Source organism: Pseudopodoces humilis, chromosome 4 (genome assembly GCF_049639895.1).
Source record: "Pseudopodoces humilis isolate 2021_Gansu_Grassland_sample_001 chromosome 4, ASM4963989v1, whole genome shotgun sequence".
In the NCBI taxonomy this organism is placed as follows: Eukaryota; Metazoa; Chordata; class Aves; order Passeriformes; family Paridae; genus Pseudopodoces; species Pseudopodoces humilis.
Window position 1 is genome coordinate 30,074,524 of NC_142203.1, and position 20,905 is coordinate 30,095,428.

Consider the following 20,905-nt stretch of genomic DNA (forward strand, 5'->3'; position numbering starts at 1 on the left):
CCAGGCTCTCCTAAATCAACAAGGAACAACATGGCTTGTCCTTATCTGGGACATGCCCATATAAATCACAGCAGCTTTCTGGCTGTCTTGCCAAATCTGAGATTTATGGCATAAATACAACTCAGATCCACCGTTTACATTTTATTCTGGAAAAGCTGTGGTGTTGTCAGCCAACATCTAAATCAGATTAAGAGAAACAAAGCTTTATACATCTTGGAATAAGTTTGGAGGTTCTGCTTAGAAGACTAAAAAAAAATAATTTAACCCCCCCCCCAAAAACCCCTCAATTCCTCCCCCTGAAACCAAAAATAGACAACAAAGATGTTGTTTCCCGAAATATTGACTTAGAGACTTCATATCAAGACAGGTGCCCTATATGCTCAAATACATATCAAGAAGTCAGTGAATACAGTTTCCATAAATATGCTAATGAAATATATAGTGTTAAAAAACCTAAAATGGTTAAACAATTGTAAATTTGCAATCAAACTTGCTTATTACTTAAATCCCCTATATTTTATCTTTGGCTAAAATAAACCCAAATTACTTTGCATTAGAAAGTTTTATAGAACTGGAAATATTTGTAGCCCCCAAAATGTACAGATCCACAGTTCTTCCAACATTTTTTTTTCCTTTATGTAAAACAAAAGCACAGTGAAAAGAAATTTATTTATTGGTGGCTAAAACTAATTCCAAACTCCAGTATAAAATATCTGCTAGCTACCTTTTAGTGTATGAAATTGGTCTTTCTGTGAATTACCAGTAAGAGCTCTCTTTACACTTCTTACACAGACTTCTTATATCTAGTATTTTTCATTTTTAAGATGCAAGCACACATACATGAAACCTCAGTCATTTACACTGCCTCTTCTTTACCAAGCCTGAGGAAATTTAAACCCACTCAAACCTGAAAGGACCATGCTTAGGAAAGCAAGAGCAATATAAGAGAGCAGTTTTCATGCTACAACTCTAGATTCACTTATTCTGTCACACATACGCACACACCTACCAAAGGAAGTCACAGCTACAAATAGCAAAGTGGTAAGAAAAACAGTTCTTCACAAGAGGTTTACAGAAAACAGATTTGTCCGGGCAGGGAGGACATGTGAACAAACCGCAGATGCAAGCCTAGTTGACTGATATCACAAAAAATATGTGCACAGACACTTAATACTGTGACATCTTCAGACCCAGCTGGACACCCATTCCACATAGGAAGACTACCGCATTCCCTATAAAATCTAATTTATAAAAATACCTTGCTAATCTAAGCAAAAGAGCTGCAATTCTCCCCTACGGTACCTTCAATCCCATACAAAGTGCTGGTGGCCAGTGGTGTGGCCCTGAACTGGAGTGGGAAACTGTGTCTTATTTTTAAACAATCAGATTAGACGCAGGACACTTTGTGCCTTGTATGGGAAGCATCAGAGCACCTCTTCTGAGTACTTTTTGGAATTCACAGAGAAAACCTAAGGACCATCTTGGCCTCCACTATCAGAAATGTTTTGAGAATTCGTTCTGTTTTCTTGTACTTTTGTACAGAGCTATGTAAACCACACGGATACATGCCAATCTACTGAGTAGCTGGTAAGTTTATGGAAAAACTCCACAAATTTCATCATTCACACATAGAAGATGCCATTCTCCAAGCATCTAAAGGTCAATCCCAACTAAAACACAAATACAGGCCATTTAGGCCATACAACTACTCAAACAAATGACAGGTAAGAGGTGAGCTTTTTAAGCTTGTTCCTTTATTTTTAAATTTCTTTCTTTTCAATAACTGGTGGAGTCACACCATGAGCATGCTTGGTTCCCTTCAAAGACTGGAAGCTTTTTGTTTTGGTAATAACCAGCTTCAGGGAATGTCAACACAAACAGCATCAAGAGACTGAACATCCGAACCTATAGATCTGGAAGAGCAACCACTGCAAATCCACTTAGAAAAAGGCCCCTTGATGGCTTCATGTTGAAGCCTGTAGGTGGTTTATCAAAGGGAGTCCAAAGATAGCTGCAATTACACCTGCAAATTTAGACTCTCTGCAGAGAAGAAAAAGGAGGTAGCAATTATCTACTATGTTTTTCAAGTGTACAGCAAACGTTTCCTTCTCTAATTGCTGGGTGGGTTACTTTTTTGTTTTAACAGCCTGGCACTCCTTCTATCACTTTCTAAAGTGCAATGATCAAACTCCAGTAGTTAAGGAAAATAGGACAAGGAGTTAACTATTACATGGAATGTACTTATACTACTGTTTAAGAAATCATATTAGCATTTATTAAATAACTTGCAGTTTGAAAACAGCAGACAGATGAGCAAATGACCCATCAGGTGGTTTTGAGATTTGTTGTTTAGCAGCAAGTTTTTGGAAAGACAAACATGACTCTAAGCATAGCTGGTTGAAAACTGACAAAAGGACAAAAAAACAAACAAAAACAAACAAACAAACAATCAAACAAACAAATAATTCTTATCCTTCACCTAGTGGAGACATTGAAGTGCCAGGTGCCATTACAGAGTTTCCCTGCACACTCTGAGCAGAGAATGTTAGAGCTATTGAAAACTGAGAGCATTTCCTCAGTTTTACCCCTCACAGAATTGACTTGTTTAGGGTGGAGATTCCAGATGTAATTTTAAAAGAGGTATTTTAACCATGCAGCTTGGAAGTACCTCATCAGCACATGGTCATCAGGCAGCGGTGCTAAGGATGCTTGTCCAGAATTCTGCTGGAAAAGCCAAAGGGGAAGTACAGTTCCAGAACACCAACTGCAGTGGAAAACTAGGAAAAAATCCTAAATGCAACTTGCAGCATTGCACTACATCTAAGTATGTTATATTTGAGTGGGGAAAAAAAAAAAGTGAGCCATCCTGGTCCTTCCACATTTTGCTAGCATTACCTGTTAGCATTACCAAAACTACTCATTTCTTTAACTGGCAAACTGGCACCTGAATGCCCAGTCTTATGACTCAAAAAATTTGCCATTTTTTAAAGTCAGTGACAGAAGAGACCATACAAGATTGGCTTTGTGCATTTTCACAATGGAAGAAATTATCTTTTTTGCTTATTTGGATAAGTAGTGACATTATGCTACACAGACAGAATGACACTTCCCTAAGAAAACTTTTAGGCAAATACAAAACCATCTTTGCAAGACCCGTTTTGCACCACACGGGAACATGGCTTTCACCTAACTTAATCCTGCACTCTCTTTACCCCTGACAATGACAACAGGCAGAACCTATTTCAAGAATTGCAGGGTAGTTGTTCTACACCTGCAGCCTTGTTTGACACCCACACAAACAATGAGGCTCGTGTACAACCTGATTCTTTGGACCTGGCCTGGGAGCTGCAACCCAAGCCAGCTGGACTGCATATGCTGATGAAGACATCACGTTTTGTGCTGTTTTGTTTGGGTTTTTTGTTGTTGGTGATGATGTGTTTGTTTTCCTTTAAAAAGGGACACAGAGATCCACTCTTTTTGCCATGACACCACTGGATTTTGCTGCATCAGAACAAGTTGTAATTTTTGTCCCTTCCAAGAACCTCAGCTGCTACATAGGCCAGCAAGGAAACCTAGCAATTCCTTCTTCTCCCCTTCCTGGTGTGAGCCAAGGTTTAAAAGGCTCAAACTCCACACAGGTCTCAGATTCTCCATGGGACCAGGCATTTCAGCAGGTAAGGGTTCCCCTGGGAGGACCCACGGTGAGCTGCTGGCATGCTTGGCAGCTCACAGTGTGTCTACCTCAGGATGGGCTGGGGCACTGCTGGATCACAGCACACACTGGTGTCACCACACAGGAGTGAGCAGTGACACATCTCCAATTTTGCATTATTTTTGTTAGGAACTATTATCATTAGAATTTATTCCTGCAATTTTCAATAGGAGAAGGATTTTCAAGACTGCTGTTGTTTTCAGACTTGATTTTTGCAATTTACGACTGTTATTATTGTAATATTACTAGAATTTTGATTACTACCATTAGACACTTCTTTCTGTGATGGAATGCACTATTTTTATTACTGTATTTCAGCACTGTGCTTTAGTGTTGCGGTTTTACGTTCGATTTTAAAATGAGATTTTAGTACTATAGTTTGTTGATGCTAATTATGAATAGAGTTTTTTATGAGCAATGGGTTTAGGCAATTTTCCCGACCCCTCCCACCTCGCCCCGGACGCGTCCCCGGCAGGTCCCGCCGCCACCGCCGCGCCGGCAGCCCCTTACCCTCGCACTGGTAGCCGGCCAGCCCCCAGATGAAGTCGGTGCAGTAGTGGCAGAAGGTGGGTTTGGTCAGGGTCACCCTGCGGAACGCGTGGCCCGGCGGGCTGCTGCCCCCCGCCGCGCCGCGGCCCCGCCCGCCCAGCACCGGGCGGGAGGCCGGGCTGCCGCCGCCGCCGCCGCGCAGCGAGCGCGCCCCGTCCGCCATTCCCGCCGGACGCCCCTCCGCGCTCTCCGCGCCGGCCGCCGCTCGCCCGCCCGCGCTTCCGCCCCGGGGCGGCGGCGGGGGCGGGCGGGGGCGGGCGGGGGCGGCGCCGGGCGGAGGCGGCGGGAGGCGCGCGCTGCCCCCTGCCGGCCGCGCCCTCAGCGCCGCGCCCGGCCTGTCCTGAGGCCGCTCCGGCGGCGCCGGCCCCGGTGTCTGACCGCGCGTTCTGTGGAGAAACTCCTCCTAGCGTCCATCGTAAACCTCCCGTGGCGCTTCTGGAGAGTATGTTCTCTCTCCTGTGCCTCGGAGAAGAGACCCGCCCCCCGCTCGTGGCTGCAAGGTCCTCTCTGGGAGTTGTCGAGAGTGATAATGTCGCCCCTGTGCCTGCTTTTCTCCAGGCTGAACAACCCCAGCTCCCTCGGCCTTTCCTCGTATGACTTGTGCTCCAGCCCCTTCGCCGTCCTCGTTGACCTTCTCTGGACTCAGAGGCAAGACCTCCAGTTTCTTGCCAGGACATCAATCTGCAAGATTTTGCTATCCCATCCTCATACCATTTTAGAGCACACAAAGCTCCACCTCAGGAAGTTTTGTGATGATGCATTGCCAGAAGAAAATGATTTGCCATAGGTTTTGACTTCTACACTCAACACCTCTGGCTTCATAAGAAAAGATAAGGGGTTCTGCCAAGTCTCCCTCCTCTATAGCACAGGGGGGTATTGTTCTTTGTTCACTTAACCTTCTTGTTGCTAGTTTGGAAAATGTTTACACACCTGGATGTTTCTATGTTGCTAGTCTCTGGAATACCTCTGTTTATTTGACTTACTCTGTTCGATAAAATACTATGGATGGAGTAGGTTGGGACAAGAAAGGAGGCTATCACTTTGGATTTTCTGTATATAGATGTATGCTGTCTGAATCTCAACTTGTCTGTGTCCTTGATCTCAGCTTTGCATTGAGAATCTCTACTGGACTGTTCAAAACAACATCCATGTACCTCCATTAAGCAATGAGAGATAAGAAATGGTAGTGAAAATTTTTCTTCCTGGCTCCTATTTATCTGTATTTTGGTGAAGCGTGGAATAAGCTGGTGTAATAAACCTCTTGTGTAATAAATCCTCATCCTGTAGACCAATAATAACGTTCTAAAATTTCTTAGCGTCTTCTAGTTTCTACTACTCTTACTTTATGTCTCCTTTCTGTGTTGGGAATATGAAAGTAGTTTTGATCAGAAGGATTTGACCTTTTGGAGGAAAAGCAGTAGAAATAATTAAGAGACCAAACAAAGCATAATATGACTTTTTATGGTGGGAGAAAGAATGAGTAATTGCATACATGAACTTTGAAATACTTCTAATTGCTTCTACAAACATGATTTAGAGAACATATATAAGATACTACAGAGCTGTATTAAGCCCCAGATACACCGGAGGACAGGGGAGAGGGAAGCAGTGTGAAACCCCTTTGTTTGAAGATGTGTGCCTGCTGAAGCTGATCAGCCAAAGCACATAATGATAGTTCCCGTCGTCCACAAATTCAGCCTTGCCTTAGTCTTCCTAAAAATCCTAGCACAAGGTCTCTTGGAACACATTTCTGGGCTCATGGGGAAGAAGACAGAGAGGAACAGCCAATATTAGATTTGACAGTGGTCAGTGGTGCCCAACCTACTTAATTGCTTTCCATGACAAATGTGTAGATCTGTGTAGGAGAGAGCACTAATATAACCTTGACTTCAGCAAGGTTTATAACTTGGTGTCCCACAATATTCTTGTACCTAAAGTAGAACATTATGTTTCTGCATGGGTGGACAACTAGATGGGTAAAAAACTGGTTGAATGGTTGAGCTCAGCAGGTCGGGGTTAATGGGTCATATTTGAACTCTGCCTGGACGCCCATAATGGGAGGAGTATTACAGAGGTCTCTCCTGGGACCTGGGCACTGAGCATGTTTATGAAGATCATGAGGTGACAGAGAGCAGTACTGTGAAGTGATGTCAAGTTCACACATGACGCAAGGCTGAGAAAACAGTCATTACATTGCCATCTACAGGGACCTGGACAGACAGGAAAAATTAATCATATCACAGAATCAAATAGTTGGTTTGGGTTGGAAGGAACCTTAAAGATCATCTAACTCTTCTGCCATGTGCTGCATGAACACCTTTCATTAGATCAATTTGTTCCAAGTCCCATCCAGCCTGACCATGAACACATCCAGGGCTGGGGCATCCCCAGCATCTCTGGGTGACTTTTTCCAGTGCCTTATCACCCTCACTGAGTATAATTTTTTCATAATATCCAGTCTAAACATACTCCCTTTCAGTTTGAAGCTACTCCTCCTTTTTTTGCCAACACACACCTTTAATTATTCTTAAAGTCCCTGGGGGGGCACTTTAAGATATCCCTCTCCAGCTGTCTTGTAAGCTCCCCTCTGGTAGTGGAAGGCTACAATGAGGTGCCTTCTCTTCTCCAGGCTGGACAATCCCAATTCTTTCCACCTTTCTTTATGGAAGAGATGCTCCCTCTAATCTTCTTAGTGTCCCTTCTCTGGACTCACTCCAGCAGTTCCATGTCCTTCCTGTGCTGGGCCCCCAGAGCTGGGTGCAGGGTTCCAGGTGGGGTCTCACCAGAGCAGAGCAGAGCAGAGCAGAGCAGAGCAGAGCAGAGCAGAGGGGCAGAATCCCCTCCCTCCCCTGCTGCCCACGCTGCTCTGGATGCAGCCCAGGACACGTTTGGCTCTCTGGGCTGGGAGTGCCCATGGCTGGGTCATGTCCAGCCTCTCACCCAGCAGCACCCCCACAGCCTTCTCACAGGGCTGCTCTCCACCTGTTCAGCCCCAGCCTGTGCTGATGATGCTGGGGGTTGTCCTGACCCAGGTGCAGCAACTGGATCTTGTTAAACCTCATGAGAATCCCATGGGCCCCTTCTCGAACTTGTACCGGTGCTTCTGGTTGGCATCCTGCTCTTCAGAAATGTCAGCTGCACCACTCAGCTTGGGGTCATCTGCAAATTTGTTGAGGGTGCACTTCATCTATAAAATAACAGTGCTTCCAGTACAGACCCCTGAGGGATACCATTGATCACTGATGTCCATTGGAACTCTGAGCTGTTGACCAGTACCCTCTGAATGCCACTGATTTCTTATCCATGTAACAATTCACCCATCAAATCCATCTCTCCCCAGTGTAGAGAGACGGATGTTGTGGAGGACCATGATAAATGACATCTGCTGCCCTTGTCCACTAGTGGAGTCACTCCATCACAGAAGGCCTGCAGGTTGGTCAGGCAGGACTTGCCCTTGGTAAAGCCATGCTGGCTGTCCCAGACCACATCCCTGTCCTCCATGTGCCTTAGCACAGCTTCCAGCAGGATCTGTTCCATGATCTTCCCAGGCACAGAGGTGATCCTCACAGGTCAGTTGTTCCAGGGATCCTCCTTTCTACCCTTTAGAGACAGATACAAGGTTTTCCCTTTTCCAGTCACTTGGGACTTCACCTGACAGCCACAGCTTTTCAAATGTCATGGAGAGTGGTTTGGCAGCTATATCAGCTGGTTCCCTCAGGACTCTAGGATGCATCTCATAGGCTCCCATAGACTCTAAGTATGTTCAAGTTTTTCAGGTGGCCATGAACCTGATCTTTACTTAGAGTGAGAGAGACTTTGCTCCCCCATCCCATCCTGCTGCTCATCCACTTGAGAGGTGGGGGAGGAAGAGCTACTCTGGAGGCAGATGAGCCTTCCAAGGCTTTTCCTTGGAGGAATGTGCCCTGAGGGAACTGTGATAAGCTTATCTCAACCCTCTCCTTGAGAGATACCCCTTAGATGGGACCATCCTCTCTTCTCATGGTGAGCTATCCCACCATGCTTTGGTGACTATGTTGATCTTTAGTAGCCCATTGGTTTTCCCCCCTGGTACCACCCTGGCTTTCCCCCATAAAAACCCCAGCTTCTGCCCAGTTCAGTAGGGACCTGCCATCCCTTGCTACCCTTTGCAGAACTGCTGGACAATAAAGGCTATCTCTGTGGAGTTGCCACACAACACTCCTGTCTCTCTGTCTTTAAGTCAGTCTAGGACAACCTAGCAAGCAGAGCTGAAATCACTGAGCTGAAATCTCTTGCAGCCACAGGCTGCCCCTTGCTGAGGTTACCCAGTGGCCAGGGATTGCCAGAGACCCCCTGAAGGCCATCTCTTGTGGGACTGCTCTTTCTGGGAAAGTTGTGGCATCCCAGGTCAGAACAACAGACCCAGCCTGGCTACCACGTTACCATTGAAGACTACGGCAAAAGTTGTTGAGTACCTCATCTTTCTCCTCAACCGTTGCTGCTGCCAGCATTGTCTATCAGGGATCACACCTTCTTTGACCTCCAAATGAAGAGACAGGCAGCAGCGTAGCTCCGTAGAAAAGGTCTTGAGTGTCTTGGTTTTCAATGAGCCAGCTGTGCACACTGGCAACAACAAGATCAACAGCATCCTGTTGCAGATGCACAGCTAGTTAGCTGAAAGAAGGGATTATTACCATCTCCTCAGCACTGCAATATTAGACTATTGTACTCAGTTTTGGCCTCCATAAAGGAAGTACATGACAAACTGCTGGAGCTAATTTGGTGGAGAACCATGAGAGTGGCTAGGGATTGGTGCACTTATCCTGTGCAGAGAAGGCTGAGGGAGCCTTCTGAACTGTCTGAAGAGACAGTTTCCAGAAGATCTCATAGCATCTCCATAGTACTGACACGACACAGAGGTTTTAAAGAAGATGGACCAAGGTCCTCTACAGGAATATAAGGACAAGAGACAAAGGGCAGAACTTCAAACTAGGTGTTCAGACTGGATTTGGGGAGAAACCTCTTTTCCCTAAAGGCAGTCAAGCAGAAGAGCAGGTTAAGTGGAGTTCCATTAACCTGTCCTGCCTTTCTTTTCAACATAGCCTGTCCTCTTGAAATGTGTTTCTTTTGTATTGATCTAATAGTTCTTCCCCTCTTAAGAGTCAGAGGCCCAAGATTTGGAAAGCTGAAACTCATGTGAACAAGTCTTTCTTACAATCTAGGAAACTCCCTTATAATCGTATCAAAATCTGACTGTTTCAAAAGCCTGAGAAAGCAATTTATTAATCTTTTTATAAAAGGTGAAAATGAATTCAATTAACAAATAATTACATACACTACTGAATCACTTACTGGAGCAGGTAGTTACAGGGTTTATTTGATAGAAGACTGTAGAATGGTAGTTTTTATAGTTGAGATGTAAATGAAGTGAGATTTTGGCTATTTTTAAACAACTGGCTCTCCAGATAGATATTTATAAGCTACAACACAGGGGCAAGAACTAAACTTTTTTGTGCTTTAGCTTCCCATGTTATCTCTGAGCAACATGTATAACCATGCAACCTAAACAACCAAACAACCTAAACCATGCAATGGTTGTCTTCAGCCAAGTTTGCTAAAACATCTGCTGCCAGCAGCCATGGAGTATGGCAGCAGTTGAAGGCAAGCCATCCTTTCCATTTCACCTGTGTGGAGCTGTCACATTCACAATTGTGATAGCTCATTAGAAGTGCCTTTGTTTCTCATGCAGAGTTGTGGCTTGACAGGCTGGTAACTGAAAGATGAAGCAAACAGGATAAAGCTACCACTTCTTAGGTATACCTTCATATTTTTTTAATGAAGAAGTGCCTCAGATGAAAACAAACAAAATTCTTTGAGCATCTGTTGTCTTTGTTTTGACAAGATTAGTAAGACAAGATTAGGAAAAAAATGTAAGGCCTCTGAAAAGAAAATATACTTCTTTTTTTTCCTGATAAACATTTTGTGTCACTTTGGATTCTATAACCACATTAAACTGAAGTTATGCAACTCCAGGGCAGGCATTTTGGAAAATTGTCATTTTTACAAGTTTCTTTGCTTGGTGGAGGTGTATTCAGTAAATGGAGCAAGCTTTGCACCTTGGATCTTCTGAACCTTTTGCAACTTCCTTGTACTCTTTATATCTAGGGAGAAAACATAATGGTGACAGATAGAAAGCCTTTGATGCAACTGAGAAATTAAAGTTCTGGTACATCATCCCAAATTTATGTACAAGATTAAATAAGTTTGATGTGGTGTCAATATCACATAATGATTTTATCCGTTAAGGAATACAGTTCATCATACCAGAACTCTCTTGACACTGAGTATGATGAAATTCAGTTACTAAATTCTTTCATGAAGCAATTAATTTGTAAGCAAGCTTCAAAAAACCTGTCAGATCCAGGTGGGATCTAGAGAGGATTTAATAGGACTGTACAAATAGGGAAGTAGTGGGTGAAAAGCAGATGGAGCTGTGCTGTTTTTTACTGGACTGTCCTGGCCTTCCCATGTCCTGGTTTCTCAGAGAGCTATGAACAATTTCATCCATCCACTCACAGGATGGGAGTTGGAGTCATTAACTTCCCAAATGCCAGATAATCTTGTTAAATTTCTATTTCTATAAAGTGTGTTCTTTACATGTTGGTGAAATGTGAAAGTGTGTAATCCAATCGTACCTATCCCATAGAGCCATAAGCAAAAGCCTTTCTAGATTACTGGAATTTTCTTTATTGTTGACTCCTGTTTTCTGGATTTCCTCCATTACCACAAGGAATTGGAAGAGAGGAATGACATAAACCATATGTGAAGGCTGAAAAGGAGAGTTTAAAATAAATTACGTCTTCTAAGAAGCAAGAATTTAAAACACAGGAGTTACTTTGAATGTGCCCTCCTGTTGGCAACCAGAAGGGAAGAAGAGCTACAGGGGGATTGGTTTCATTTGGTTTAAACCAGCACATCAATATTTGGAAAATGAGGGATAATGCTGTTCTGGCTCATGAAAGGAAGTGGCTTATGAAGTATCAGCTTCCTAGGCAAGAGAGGTTTCAGATGTGCAGTTTTTTTCACATCTCCAAGTTGGTGATATCTGAATCAAAAGTAAATCCTGATGTTCATTTAAATAGGATATCTTTATTTTTTTCCCAAAATCTTGCAGCTGAAGAGACAGCAAAACTATTAGATCATGTTGGTGCACTCTGTGTCTTGCAATGGAAAACAAAAGAGAAATTCAATTTCTTATGCCCACAGTACAAAAAAAAAAAAAAAAGGTATGTACCTAGCATGTAATTGTGGTGGGGTTTTTTTTCTTTTCTGTTTTTTTGCTTCATAATAGCTCTATAGCTACTTCCTAAAAAAAAAATCTTTAAAACAACTGTTCTAATCACACTAGAAATAAATCAAGTGCTGACTTGTTAGTTAAAAGCATCAGCTGCCCCTGAGTCAGAGAAGCAAAAGCCCTGCTGTGGAAAGCCAGGAGAAAATTCTGGGGCAGGTCCAAGTTATGCAGTAAGATATGGTATGTCTTTCAACTTTTTAATTGTTTCTTTGCTTAGCCAGATTAAGAGACTATACTTTTTCAGATAAAGGTTATAATTAGGAACACATTAGCCTTCATAATCTAAGCAAAATTACATATTAATGTTTATATATCAAATATATGCACACTTTTCACATAGGTGCAGAGACATAAAAGAGAAGAAAATCCTTCAGTTCAAATACATCCATCTATTGTGGGAAAAAAGCCTTCCAGAGAGCCCATCAAATAATACACCTTTATTTCACCAAAATCATTATAGTCAGCATTAGTAAGTGTTTAATGAAAAAGTAGATACCTTTATCACAAGTGGACATAACCTTGGATCTCATACTTTCTTTTAGCATTTACACTTCTTACTATCCCAGGAGTTTCTCTAGTTCGGCTAACAAAACTGAGACTTAGTAAACAATAAGCCATATCAGAGCTGAAAATAAAGAAAACTGTAACAACATAGCAAAGTCAAGAGGGTGAAAATTTAGGCCCAGCCAGCTAGCAAATACGATGATATGACAGGCAAGTTATTTATGTTTCAAATATACCAATTTTAAAATTTAATAGCTTATTTCCAGCTCTTAAGTTTTAGAACAAATAGCTTCCTGACAAAGTACGTAAGGGATTTGGTCAGAGTTAATGAATCACTTCTCTTTGAGAAAAACACCAACCAATCAACCAAAAAAACAGGTAGGGTTTTATTTATTTATTTATTTGTTTGTTTGTTTATTTATAATTTATTATTTATTCATAATATCCAATCTAAACATACTCCCTTTCAGTTTGAAGCTACTCCTCCTTTTTTTGCCAACACACACCTTTAATTATTCTTAAAGTCCCTGGGGAGGCACTTTAAGATGTCCCTCTCCAGCTGTCTTGTAAGCTCCCCTCTGGTAGTGGAAGGCAGCCAGTTTAACTTCTTTGGTCATGTTTTGTCTCTGGACCTAGGGAACACGAAAGCAATTCTTATTAATAGAGTAGCTTAATTAATGCATTCTGAAATGCAAAATATGCAGAAACAGCCACATATGGAATCACAGATTGCAGTTAAGGTTTACTAAGAATTGTGCACTCTGAAAAGAAAATGTCCAGGTCTTGTTAAAACCACATTGTAATTTTTGATTCTACACTCTAATAATGTATTAGAAATCCAGTATATAAAACACCATTTTTTAATATATGTGTATATGTAAAATAAGTAATATTATTTATTTCTATGCCTGACAGAACCTGTTGGCCTACAGGATAGATCTACTCCTTCACCAGCAAGAAGAAATACCACGTGTGCTAGACTCAAGAGTGATGTGCTCATGCATGAGATTCTCCTTTGCCTGTGTCACTGGTGCCCACATGGATGATGGGAGGTCATGGTCTGAGGGCTTCACAAAAGCACCCCAGATCAAAGGCCCAGGTGTTTTGCAAGCAGAAAACTTTCTGAGACAGAGAGATCAGCAAAAGTAAAGTCTCCAGCCACCATGACTTGCTCTGTCCTTGTGGGGGCTCTGATGTCTTTCCTGACCTAGGTGGTTTCTGTTTGTTTTCAGAGTATAGCACCTGAGTGCCTTCAGTTCATACCTACACGACCAAAAGGAGTCATTCTCCTATTGCCTGGAGTCACAAGTTCCCAACATTTCCACCTTGGGAGTCTCAACCTTCCCACCTTACAAATCCAAGCCTACAAGAGAGTTCTGCATAGCCTTTTAACTGTCCTACCTCTTAAGCAGCTGTTGCAGATAAATTCATAAAATAAGACATCACTGTGGAGTTAGAGGGGTTTGTTGATGATTAGCTCATTATAAAATTTTAATTAAACAATTATTGAATGATAATTAAAGAGTAATGTAATTAAAAAACTACCGCCCACTGCTGTACAGGAGAGCTCAATGGCCTCAGAGTGGGGTTACAGATGTCTATAGTGTAATGTGGTTGATTTGTAGTTAACCTGCCTTGGTGCAGGAGTACAGCCACAGCAGTTTTGGTATTGGCTAGTCCTGCTCAGGATGGTTCTGTTAGGTCCTGATAAGTTGTGGTCTGGGAACCTTGGTTCCTGAGAAGTCAATGGCCTGGCACGGTTCTCTGGGTGTGCACAGCACAGCTGACTGGCAGTGATGCCTGAACAAAAGTGCTGTTCACTCAGCCAGAGTCCTGCACCCATCACCGCTGCAGAGGGCTCCAGCACTTACCTCTGCACAGGCACCTCCTTGAAGGGATGCTGTTGCCTTCCTGCTCATCCTCCCTGGTGCTATGTGGTGTGCTGCCTTCTCCCATAGCTTCTGCACCTGTAAGCTCTGTATCTGAGTCCTGCACCTCAGCCAAACCTCAACCTCCACAGTACCACCCTAGGAAGAGGTACCTGGCCCTCCATATAGCCCTACACTTTCAGGGCCCCCCGTGTTCTCTTGGAGCAGCATCTGGGCTGGTGCTAAGGGGCATTCTATGGTGCTGGCCCCAGCACAGTCTTCAGCAGTTGTTTTGTGCATCTGCTGTAATGGGAATGCTGTGCTAAAGCCAGCTGCCACTCACCAGCAGATCACTGCTCTCCTCTGGTACAGCTGAACAGAAGTAAACACCCCCTGACCAGGAAAATGCTGACTTGGAGCTTCTGCATTGCACAATAAGGAAAACAGAAGGAGAGGCAGCAGTGAATCTTCATCTGTGAAAAATAAAAACTGGTCAGTTATGTGCCAAATCCCCATTTGCTACCCCTGGTTACCACTACATTTCCTTCTTCTGTTCTATAACAGCTTGTAACTAAAATGGATTCTGTTGAGTGCAGTGCATGGTTGATTAATGGAAAGATAATTCATGTGAATGGTGCTGAAAGCACTGGTTTTGTAGGTGTTTATTTCATTGAAAAATGTGGAATAGGAGAGGACTCTGGAGCTAAGAACAGGGGTGACCTTAAATTTAGATCCAAGTTTGGCATTAAAGCAGCTCCCCACATTCTCCCAGCAGCACTCTTGACTCGTTTTATCACCTTGTAACACAGATGAAACTTTACAATATGCAACTCAGTTCAAGATTACAGAAATTAGTTGAGTTTTCCAATCCCTCCTGCAAGTAAAACAATTAAAAACTTGCTTGTGTGCTCTATACATAACCGAACAGGACCAGCAGGCAGTCACTGATAGAAATTTTCAAGGTGTGCAGGGCAGCCGATCACTTAGGCAACATTGTGACATTTCAGGGGGTCAGCCAGGGAAGGAAATGTGACCCTTACTATTGCACAACTGATGGTCTTAAATTCCACATAAGCCAAAATAAATGAGCATCCAGCTTAAAAATGGGCCTACCACTGTGTTAACAGCAATTCTGCACCTGTCCATTACAGTATGGAAACAGGCACCAACACCTCGAGCACCTGTGATGGGTCTGGAGAGAAGCTGAAAGCTACCCAAATCCAGGGACCCACCTACAGGCTAGTTACAGGACAGAATAGTTATGTATCCTGCAGTTTCCCACCACAGACCACTGACACCATGGAAATCTAAGTACTGGAGTGTTGAAGTGCAATAGGAATGAAAAAGGCGAATGAGAATTTATAGACTGATAATGGCACCTGTTTCTTCTTCCATCATAGCCCAATCTTTGTTGCACACAGCTTACATTTACATGGTTGTCAGGAGGCACCGTATTTAATTCCAGTTGGTTAGGAACTCAATTCACTGGTTGGTAATGAGTGTACATGTCAGTCAAAACTCTTCTCTCTAACAACGTTTACAGGCTTTTTCTACTGATTCCCATGGAACGAATCCCTTGTTACTACAGGTGCACTTGTTTTTCTCCCCAAGAACAGTTCGTTATGTTAACGAACTTTTCATTCTCAAGATGTCTTTGCATGGGAACTTATCAGGCTAGCTGCTAGCTAGTAACAAGTAACAAGTAACAAGGCCTGAACCATGATTTTACAGGGCCTTTCTTTTGTAAGGTTTTACCTATATGTGACAAGATTTCCCTGATGGAAATGAAGAACTGAGGGCCTGGTAACACTCAAGTTAACATTTCATAGGAGATTCCATTGGGTAGCTTTCTCTTGGCACAATCACAGCTTTTCATTAAGGTCTCTGGTAAATGAGGCAGTCTGTTCACTGAAGAGAGATTAACAATAGAGGTACTATTTGCACACAGAGCATTAGTAGATGGTTTCCCACTCTCCTGGTATCTAGATTTTGTGTGTAGAAATGGGGTAAAAAAGCGCTGTCTTTTTCGCTGTTATCCTTTTGTTCTGTGTTTGTGTGCAAATAATTGAACTACTTGCAAACAGGCAAAAAAGACAGCTCTCATGAGTTGTAATTTAGCTCTGTGCTCTCTGTTTCACTAGTAGTCAGGGTATATCTGTCATGATGAATTGCTCTCAGCCCTCAGAGGCAGGAAAATACATCAGGGAAACATCCATCCTGACTATGCCATATCATAGGTGACCTGATGATCTGCTCAGGTAGCCTTCGAAGCAGCTAAGTGGAATAGTCTTAAACTGCAAGTGCTGATTTTATTCAGCATGTTAATTTGTTGTGGGAAAATTGAGGAATCCAAAAGCAAAGTACAAGTATAAACATCTTGGGAAAAATACACAGTATCCAATTTTTCACTGAAAAGTAGTTAAGAACAGTCACTCATGTTCAGTAAGTAACAATAAGTAAAATGTTACAGAAAAACAGTCTACCATTAGAACACAACAATGGTATTCCTACTGCTCTTTTGTGCATCTTTAATTCTCTTTGAGCAAAATGTGTATGTATAGGCAGCACAAAATGTGTACCTCTTTTCAAAAAGTGTGTTTTCCATTGCTTTCCATAATGTGTCATTTGTTTTTAACAAAGTTCTAGATGTCAGAGCAACTACAAGCAATTACTAGGCAGTACAGGGAGTGAAAGAGTAGTGCTACAGTGAATGTCCAAGGCTGTTATGTTTACCAGTCACCAAAGGCATGCAGCAAGACTGTAGTAGGAAACAGCTGTCTCTTAGATAAGGGTTAGTGACTGTGTGTGCAAGTTCTTTAGGCAGGTACAGCAGCAAAGTGAAAACAGCCATCTTAGACTAGCCACATGCTAGATGGTAAATTTCCTGAGCTCCAGAGTTTGTTTCTTCTACCAACTTTATGGATTAGTTTACTCTCCACTTCATCCTGCTCTATCAGATGAGTAACATGTTCTGTCATAGTCCTGAGCTCAGTTAGGGAGTGTTAGTGCAACTGCAACAAGAATATGAACAATATAAGTTCAGGCTTACTGTGTTCAAGGGTGTTGTACATTGCCTATGCACCAAAAGTTTAAATTTTGAATACGGGTCATTTTCAGATGAGCATTCACAGGTATCTAGTCTGGTTAAAGTCCTCTACACCATTCTGGCTATGCAGGGAAACACACTAGTTGTCAGTAAAGACTTCTGTATTTGCTGCAAGTTATATCATTACTCTTGAAAGGGACAAGAACAATCCTTCCACTTCTATGGTGAAAACAGTTTTTATTTCTCATTCTCCATACAGTAACTATAAGCTGATCACAGATTACCTACTTTGGGAGAAATTCTCCAAAAGCATTATGCAGTCTGGTGCTGAAGGCACAGTCCTGACGGTGAAGTTTCACTTGTCTCAGACACTTCATTCTTTCATTTTGGGTACACAGTCCCATCCTCAAGTCCCTTTTCTTCAGTACCTGTGGCACTGTCGAAAAAAAGCTTTTATTCTGCAAGAAAGCAGTATTATTCCGTGACGGTACACTTGTGTGAGTTACTACTGGATTAAGTAGAGCATCTGAACTCCTAAATCAATGCCCTCTCACCGGTAGGAGTGACAGCGAGCCTCCGCTAAACCCCGTTTAACCAGTAGATGGCAGAACTCGAATCTTTGTTTTCTGCTGAAACCAAAGTTCAATAAATGTTACTGCAATTTTCTGAAGACTCATTTAAAGAACATTAAGCAAACTACTGTTGATACCAAAAGCAAATTATAACATGTTTATTAACCGAGCACAGAATTCCCTTTAGAGGATGCACAATCATCTAATTAAAGAGGGACAGTGCAGTATGCCCTCACTTAGAGGTCTTCTGTGAGCTTCTCAAACTCTGTTTTAGACTAGTACTTCTGTTGCACACTGACAATTTGAACAGCTTGAAACAGTCATGACTAACACTGAAATCTTAGCATGAACTCCTTCATGAGCCACCAAACATATTTTCCTGTAGTCAGGACAAGCTGTAGGCCATGCAATCTACCATCTCACCAGTTCTTTAGTTAATTCACAGATGGCTTCCTGGAGTCAGGAACACTTTTACTGAGTGGTGAACTCATTTGAATGCATAAATTTGTATGTTCTGTAGAACACAGTACATTAAATTATGTACCCTTAGCTGTTGCTTATGGGGACAGCACTCCAGAGCAAATCTCATCAGGCCTTTTCGTTATCCTACAGAGAGCACGCAGGCAGACACTTCTTTTTGATGACAGCTCCAAAGCTCTGGGTCCTCTAGGCTGACAGCTCAAATTTATTGCCTCTCTGTCAGACCTATCCTAGCCCAGTTTGAGACTGATTGCAGCAATCCTGTGATTGCAGCAATCCTGTGATTGCTGCAACTTCAATGATCAGCTGAGCCTGCATGGAAGATTGCTACAACACTGAAGTCTGCTGCTGTATGTTAGGGCTTTATTTGCTGTAATAAGCTGAAAGCTATCTCTTGGGAATTCAAAGTCTTTGTAACTTCTTGATAGGATCAGAAAGAGTGAAATATGTTGACAGACACAATAGTGAAGTCAGATAGGAATTGAACAAACATGATGTGCTCTCTGGACTTCCAGGACATTGGTGAATAACCTCAAAGAAAGCTCCAGAAGGAATCTGATATTAGACGAAGCTTCTTGGACATGGATTTCATTAAAACAGAAAGGACAAAGGACTGACATAAAGTTCCTCATCTGTTGTTTAATAATTTAATGAAAAACCCTAAAAGCACTCAAGGATGCACGTGACTGCAACATGAAAGGCACTGTTATTCCTATTTGCATCCATCTTCACTGCAAGAACAGAAAATAATTTTTTTAATCCTGATTTAGCACAATGCATGATTGTCCAAGAAAACTGTTGGATATCCTTGCAGTTTGATCCTAAACCTGAGAAGCCATTTCAGTAAACATCTTCCTTACAAACAATGGGTCTAATATAGTTCCCATCTTCTGACAGTCTTGGGAGAAAGGCAAACCCACACATTTTTAATCATGTGCTAAATAAGACACATTGTTGTAAACTCAGCCCCAGTGAGAAGAATACTCAAATGCTCAAATGGAAATGGTGGAAACACCAGCAGTAACATTCAGGCAGCATTGCCATAAACCATTGAATGAACAGCCTGTCTTCCAATCCCATGTTAGTCTCTGTGTCCTTACAAAGAACCAGTAGAGGCTGAAGCATTTCTGCCACTCTTTCTGGGATATAGAATCTTCCCTTCTACTGTCAACCTCAAGGGCCTTCACTCCCTACAGAACAGAAAGTACAAACCTTGCAGATATTCACTGGGAAAAGTCAGAGCTGATGTATGGATTTCCCATTTCTGTTGCTGACCTGTTTTTTTCACTAGTGTTTTCTTTTTGTCAAGAGATTTTAGGTCAATCAGATTTTGCAGCAATTGCTTTGGTAACTTGGTAATAGAGGGTTTTATTCATGATTGAAAACTTAGTGATACACATGGGCCTTGCAAGTCTGTTCTGTTAGAAACAACAACAATAAAACTAAAATTTTAAAATTTTCCTTTCAAAGGAAGTGACCCAAAGAAGCATTACAGGACTTAATCCCACAAAGAGGAACATGTTTGAAATGCTTTCATTACTATTAATTAAACATATACAAAAATAAAAACTTCTATCAAATAATGAAGTATTAAAAACCCTAAGAGGTTTTAGAAATTTTCTGGCTTTTCAGACCATCAGAGTCATCTACTGTTCTGTGGTGTCATGTAGAAACATGGGCTTCCACCTTCAAGAGCCAAAAGCCACACTACAAACTTAACTGTTTTCTGCCAAACTCAAAACTCTCTGGCCAAAGGTTTGAAAACAGTATTACGAATTAATGTCCGTTTCCATGTTAACCATTTTGTAAAACAAATCATATGTTCTAAAAACCAATACAATTCTAAAAGAAGAACTTAGTGCAAGTGAATTACTCCATGTGGTGTTTATGTTGAACAGAAAACAGGCCAACCTGGAAGAGATTTTGAGCAATAACTCAGAAGTACTGTATGTTGTAGATTACAGGCTATTTAGAGGTATCACTGCAGAGAATACCAGGTCCTGAGAAGTCTTAACTGTTCTGGTGAAACCAGTTAAATGAAATCAGCAAGTATGTCAAAGCCAGGATTTCCATATTTAGTTAAAAAAATAAACCAAAAACCTACTCAATGTATTTTGTTTGCTAGATCTTGGGGTCCTTCCCACTGATTTCTTCTGGTCTGGTAGTTTCAGCTGGACAGTTTACGTAGGCAGGAGGATCGGTCAGCACAGGTCTATGCGCAGGAATCCAACCCACAAACATCCAGGTGAGACATCAGGGGCATTTTCTTTACAAGTAGAGCTACGCACTTCCATTTTCACTCACCTGAGACTTGCAAAGCTAGCAAGTAACTCAGTTTGCTTTTAGCCTAAGCTTTCTTCAGGTAAAAACAAAACGTCTCTGATCTTGTTTTACGCCAACTTCCAGTGGTTAGCATGTCTCCTAGCCACTGCTCTCCAGGACCTCACCAAGACTTTCAAAATATTTGCATTCCTACTTCTCTTTACTTTGTATACAATTATTTTCCTTGAATCAGATGCCTTTTAGTTTACCTAACTGTTAAACAAAGTTTCCTGTCTGACCATCCAGGAATCTCCGTTCCAGCTCACTCAGACCACGTGAGCTGAAACGGAGGTCACTTCACAGTGGGCGGCTCCAGTGAGCTGAGTGGTGCCCTGTTTGACTCCGTACACACCCCATTCTCACCCAGTCAGACTAGGTTTCCTTATGGGCTGGACCCCAGGTTTCCCAAGACAAAGTCTCAGAATACTGGATTCTTACAATGGTTTAATCATTCAGTGACAAAATAACAGCTGAAGCTGGTGTGTCCGAGGAGGGACCCTGAGCAAAGCAAACCCTGGG

At 42.2% G+C, this 20,905-nt stretch overlaps 1 protein-coding gene and 2 long non-coding RNA genes across 4 annotated transcripts in view; 1 reads left to right on the plus strand and 2 right to left on the minus strand.

Moving 5' to 3' along the window:
• DGKQ (diacylglycerol kinase theta) overlaps positions 1–4,424 on the minus strand; it is an 88,129-nt gene extending 83,705 nt beyond the window's left edge. The window contains exon 1 of the mRNA XM_005529979.3: positions 4,223–4,424. Coding sequence (XP_005530036.2) covers positions 4,223–4,424 — 202 coding nt within the window. The remainder of the gene's footprint in view (positions 1–4,222) is intronic.
• Positions 3,498–5,559, plus strand: LOC148184475 (uncharacterized). Its single transcript, XR_015772376.1, has 2 exons — positions 3,498–3,674; positions 4,820–5,559. It is a non-coding gene; the product is annotated as an uncharacterized LOC148184475 (long non-coding RNA).
• Positions 5,560–12,487: 6,928 nt separating this feature from the next.
• On the minus strand, positions 12,488–20,608 carry LOC106628538 (uncharacterized). Of its 2 annotated transcripts, none has more exons than XR_001331955.2 (4): positions 20,169–20,608; positions 17,297–17,448; positions 14,310–14,439; positions 12,488–12,730 (listed from the first exon to the last, which is right to left on the minus strand). It is a non-coding gene; the product is annotated as an uncharacterized LOC106628538 (long non-coding RNA). The 2 variants fall into 2 exon arrangements; XR_001331954.2 differs by having other exon boundaries at positions 17,301–17,448; positions 20,169–20,605.
• Positions 20,609–20,905: the final 297 nt, after the last annotated feature.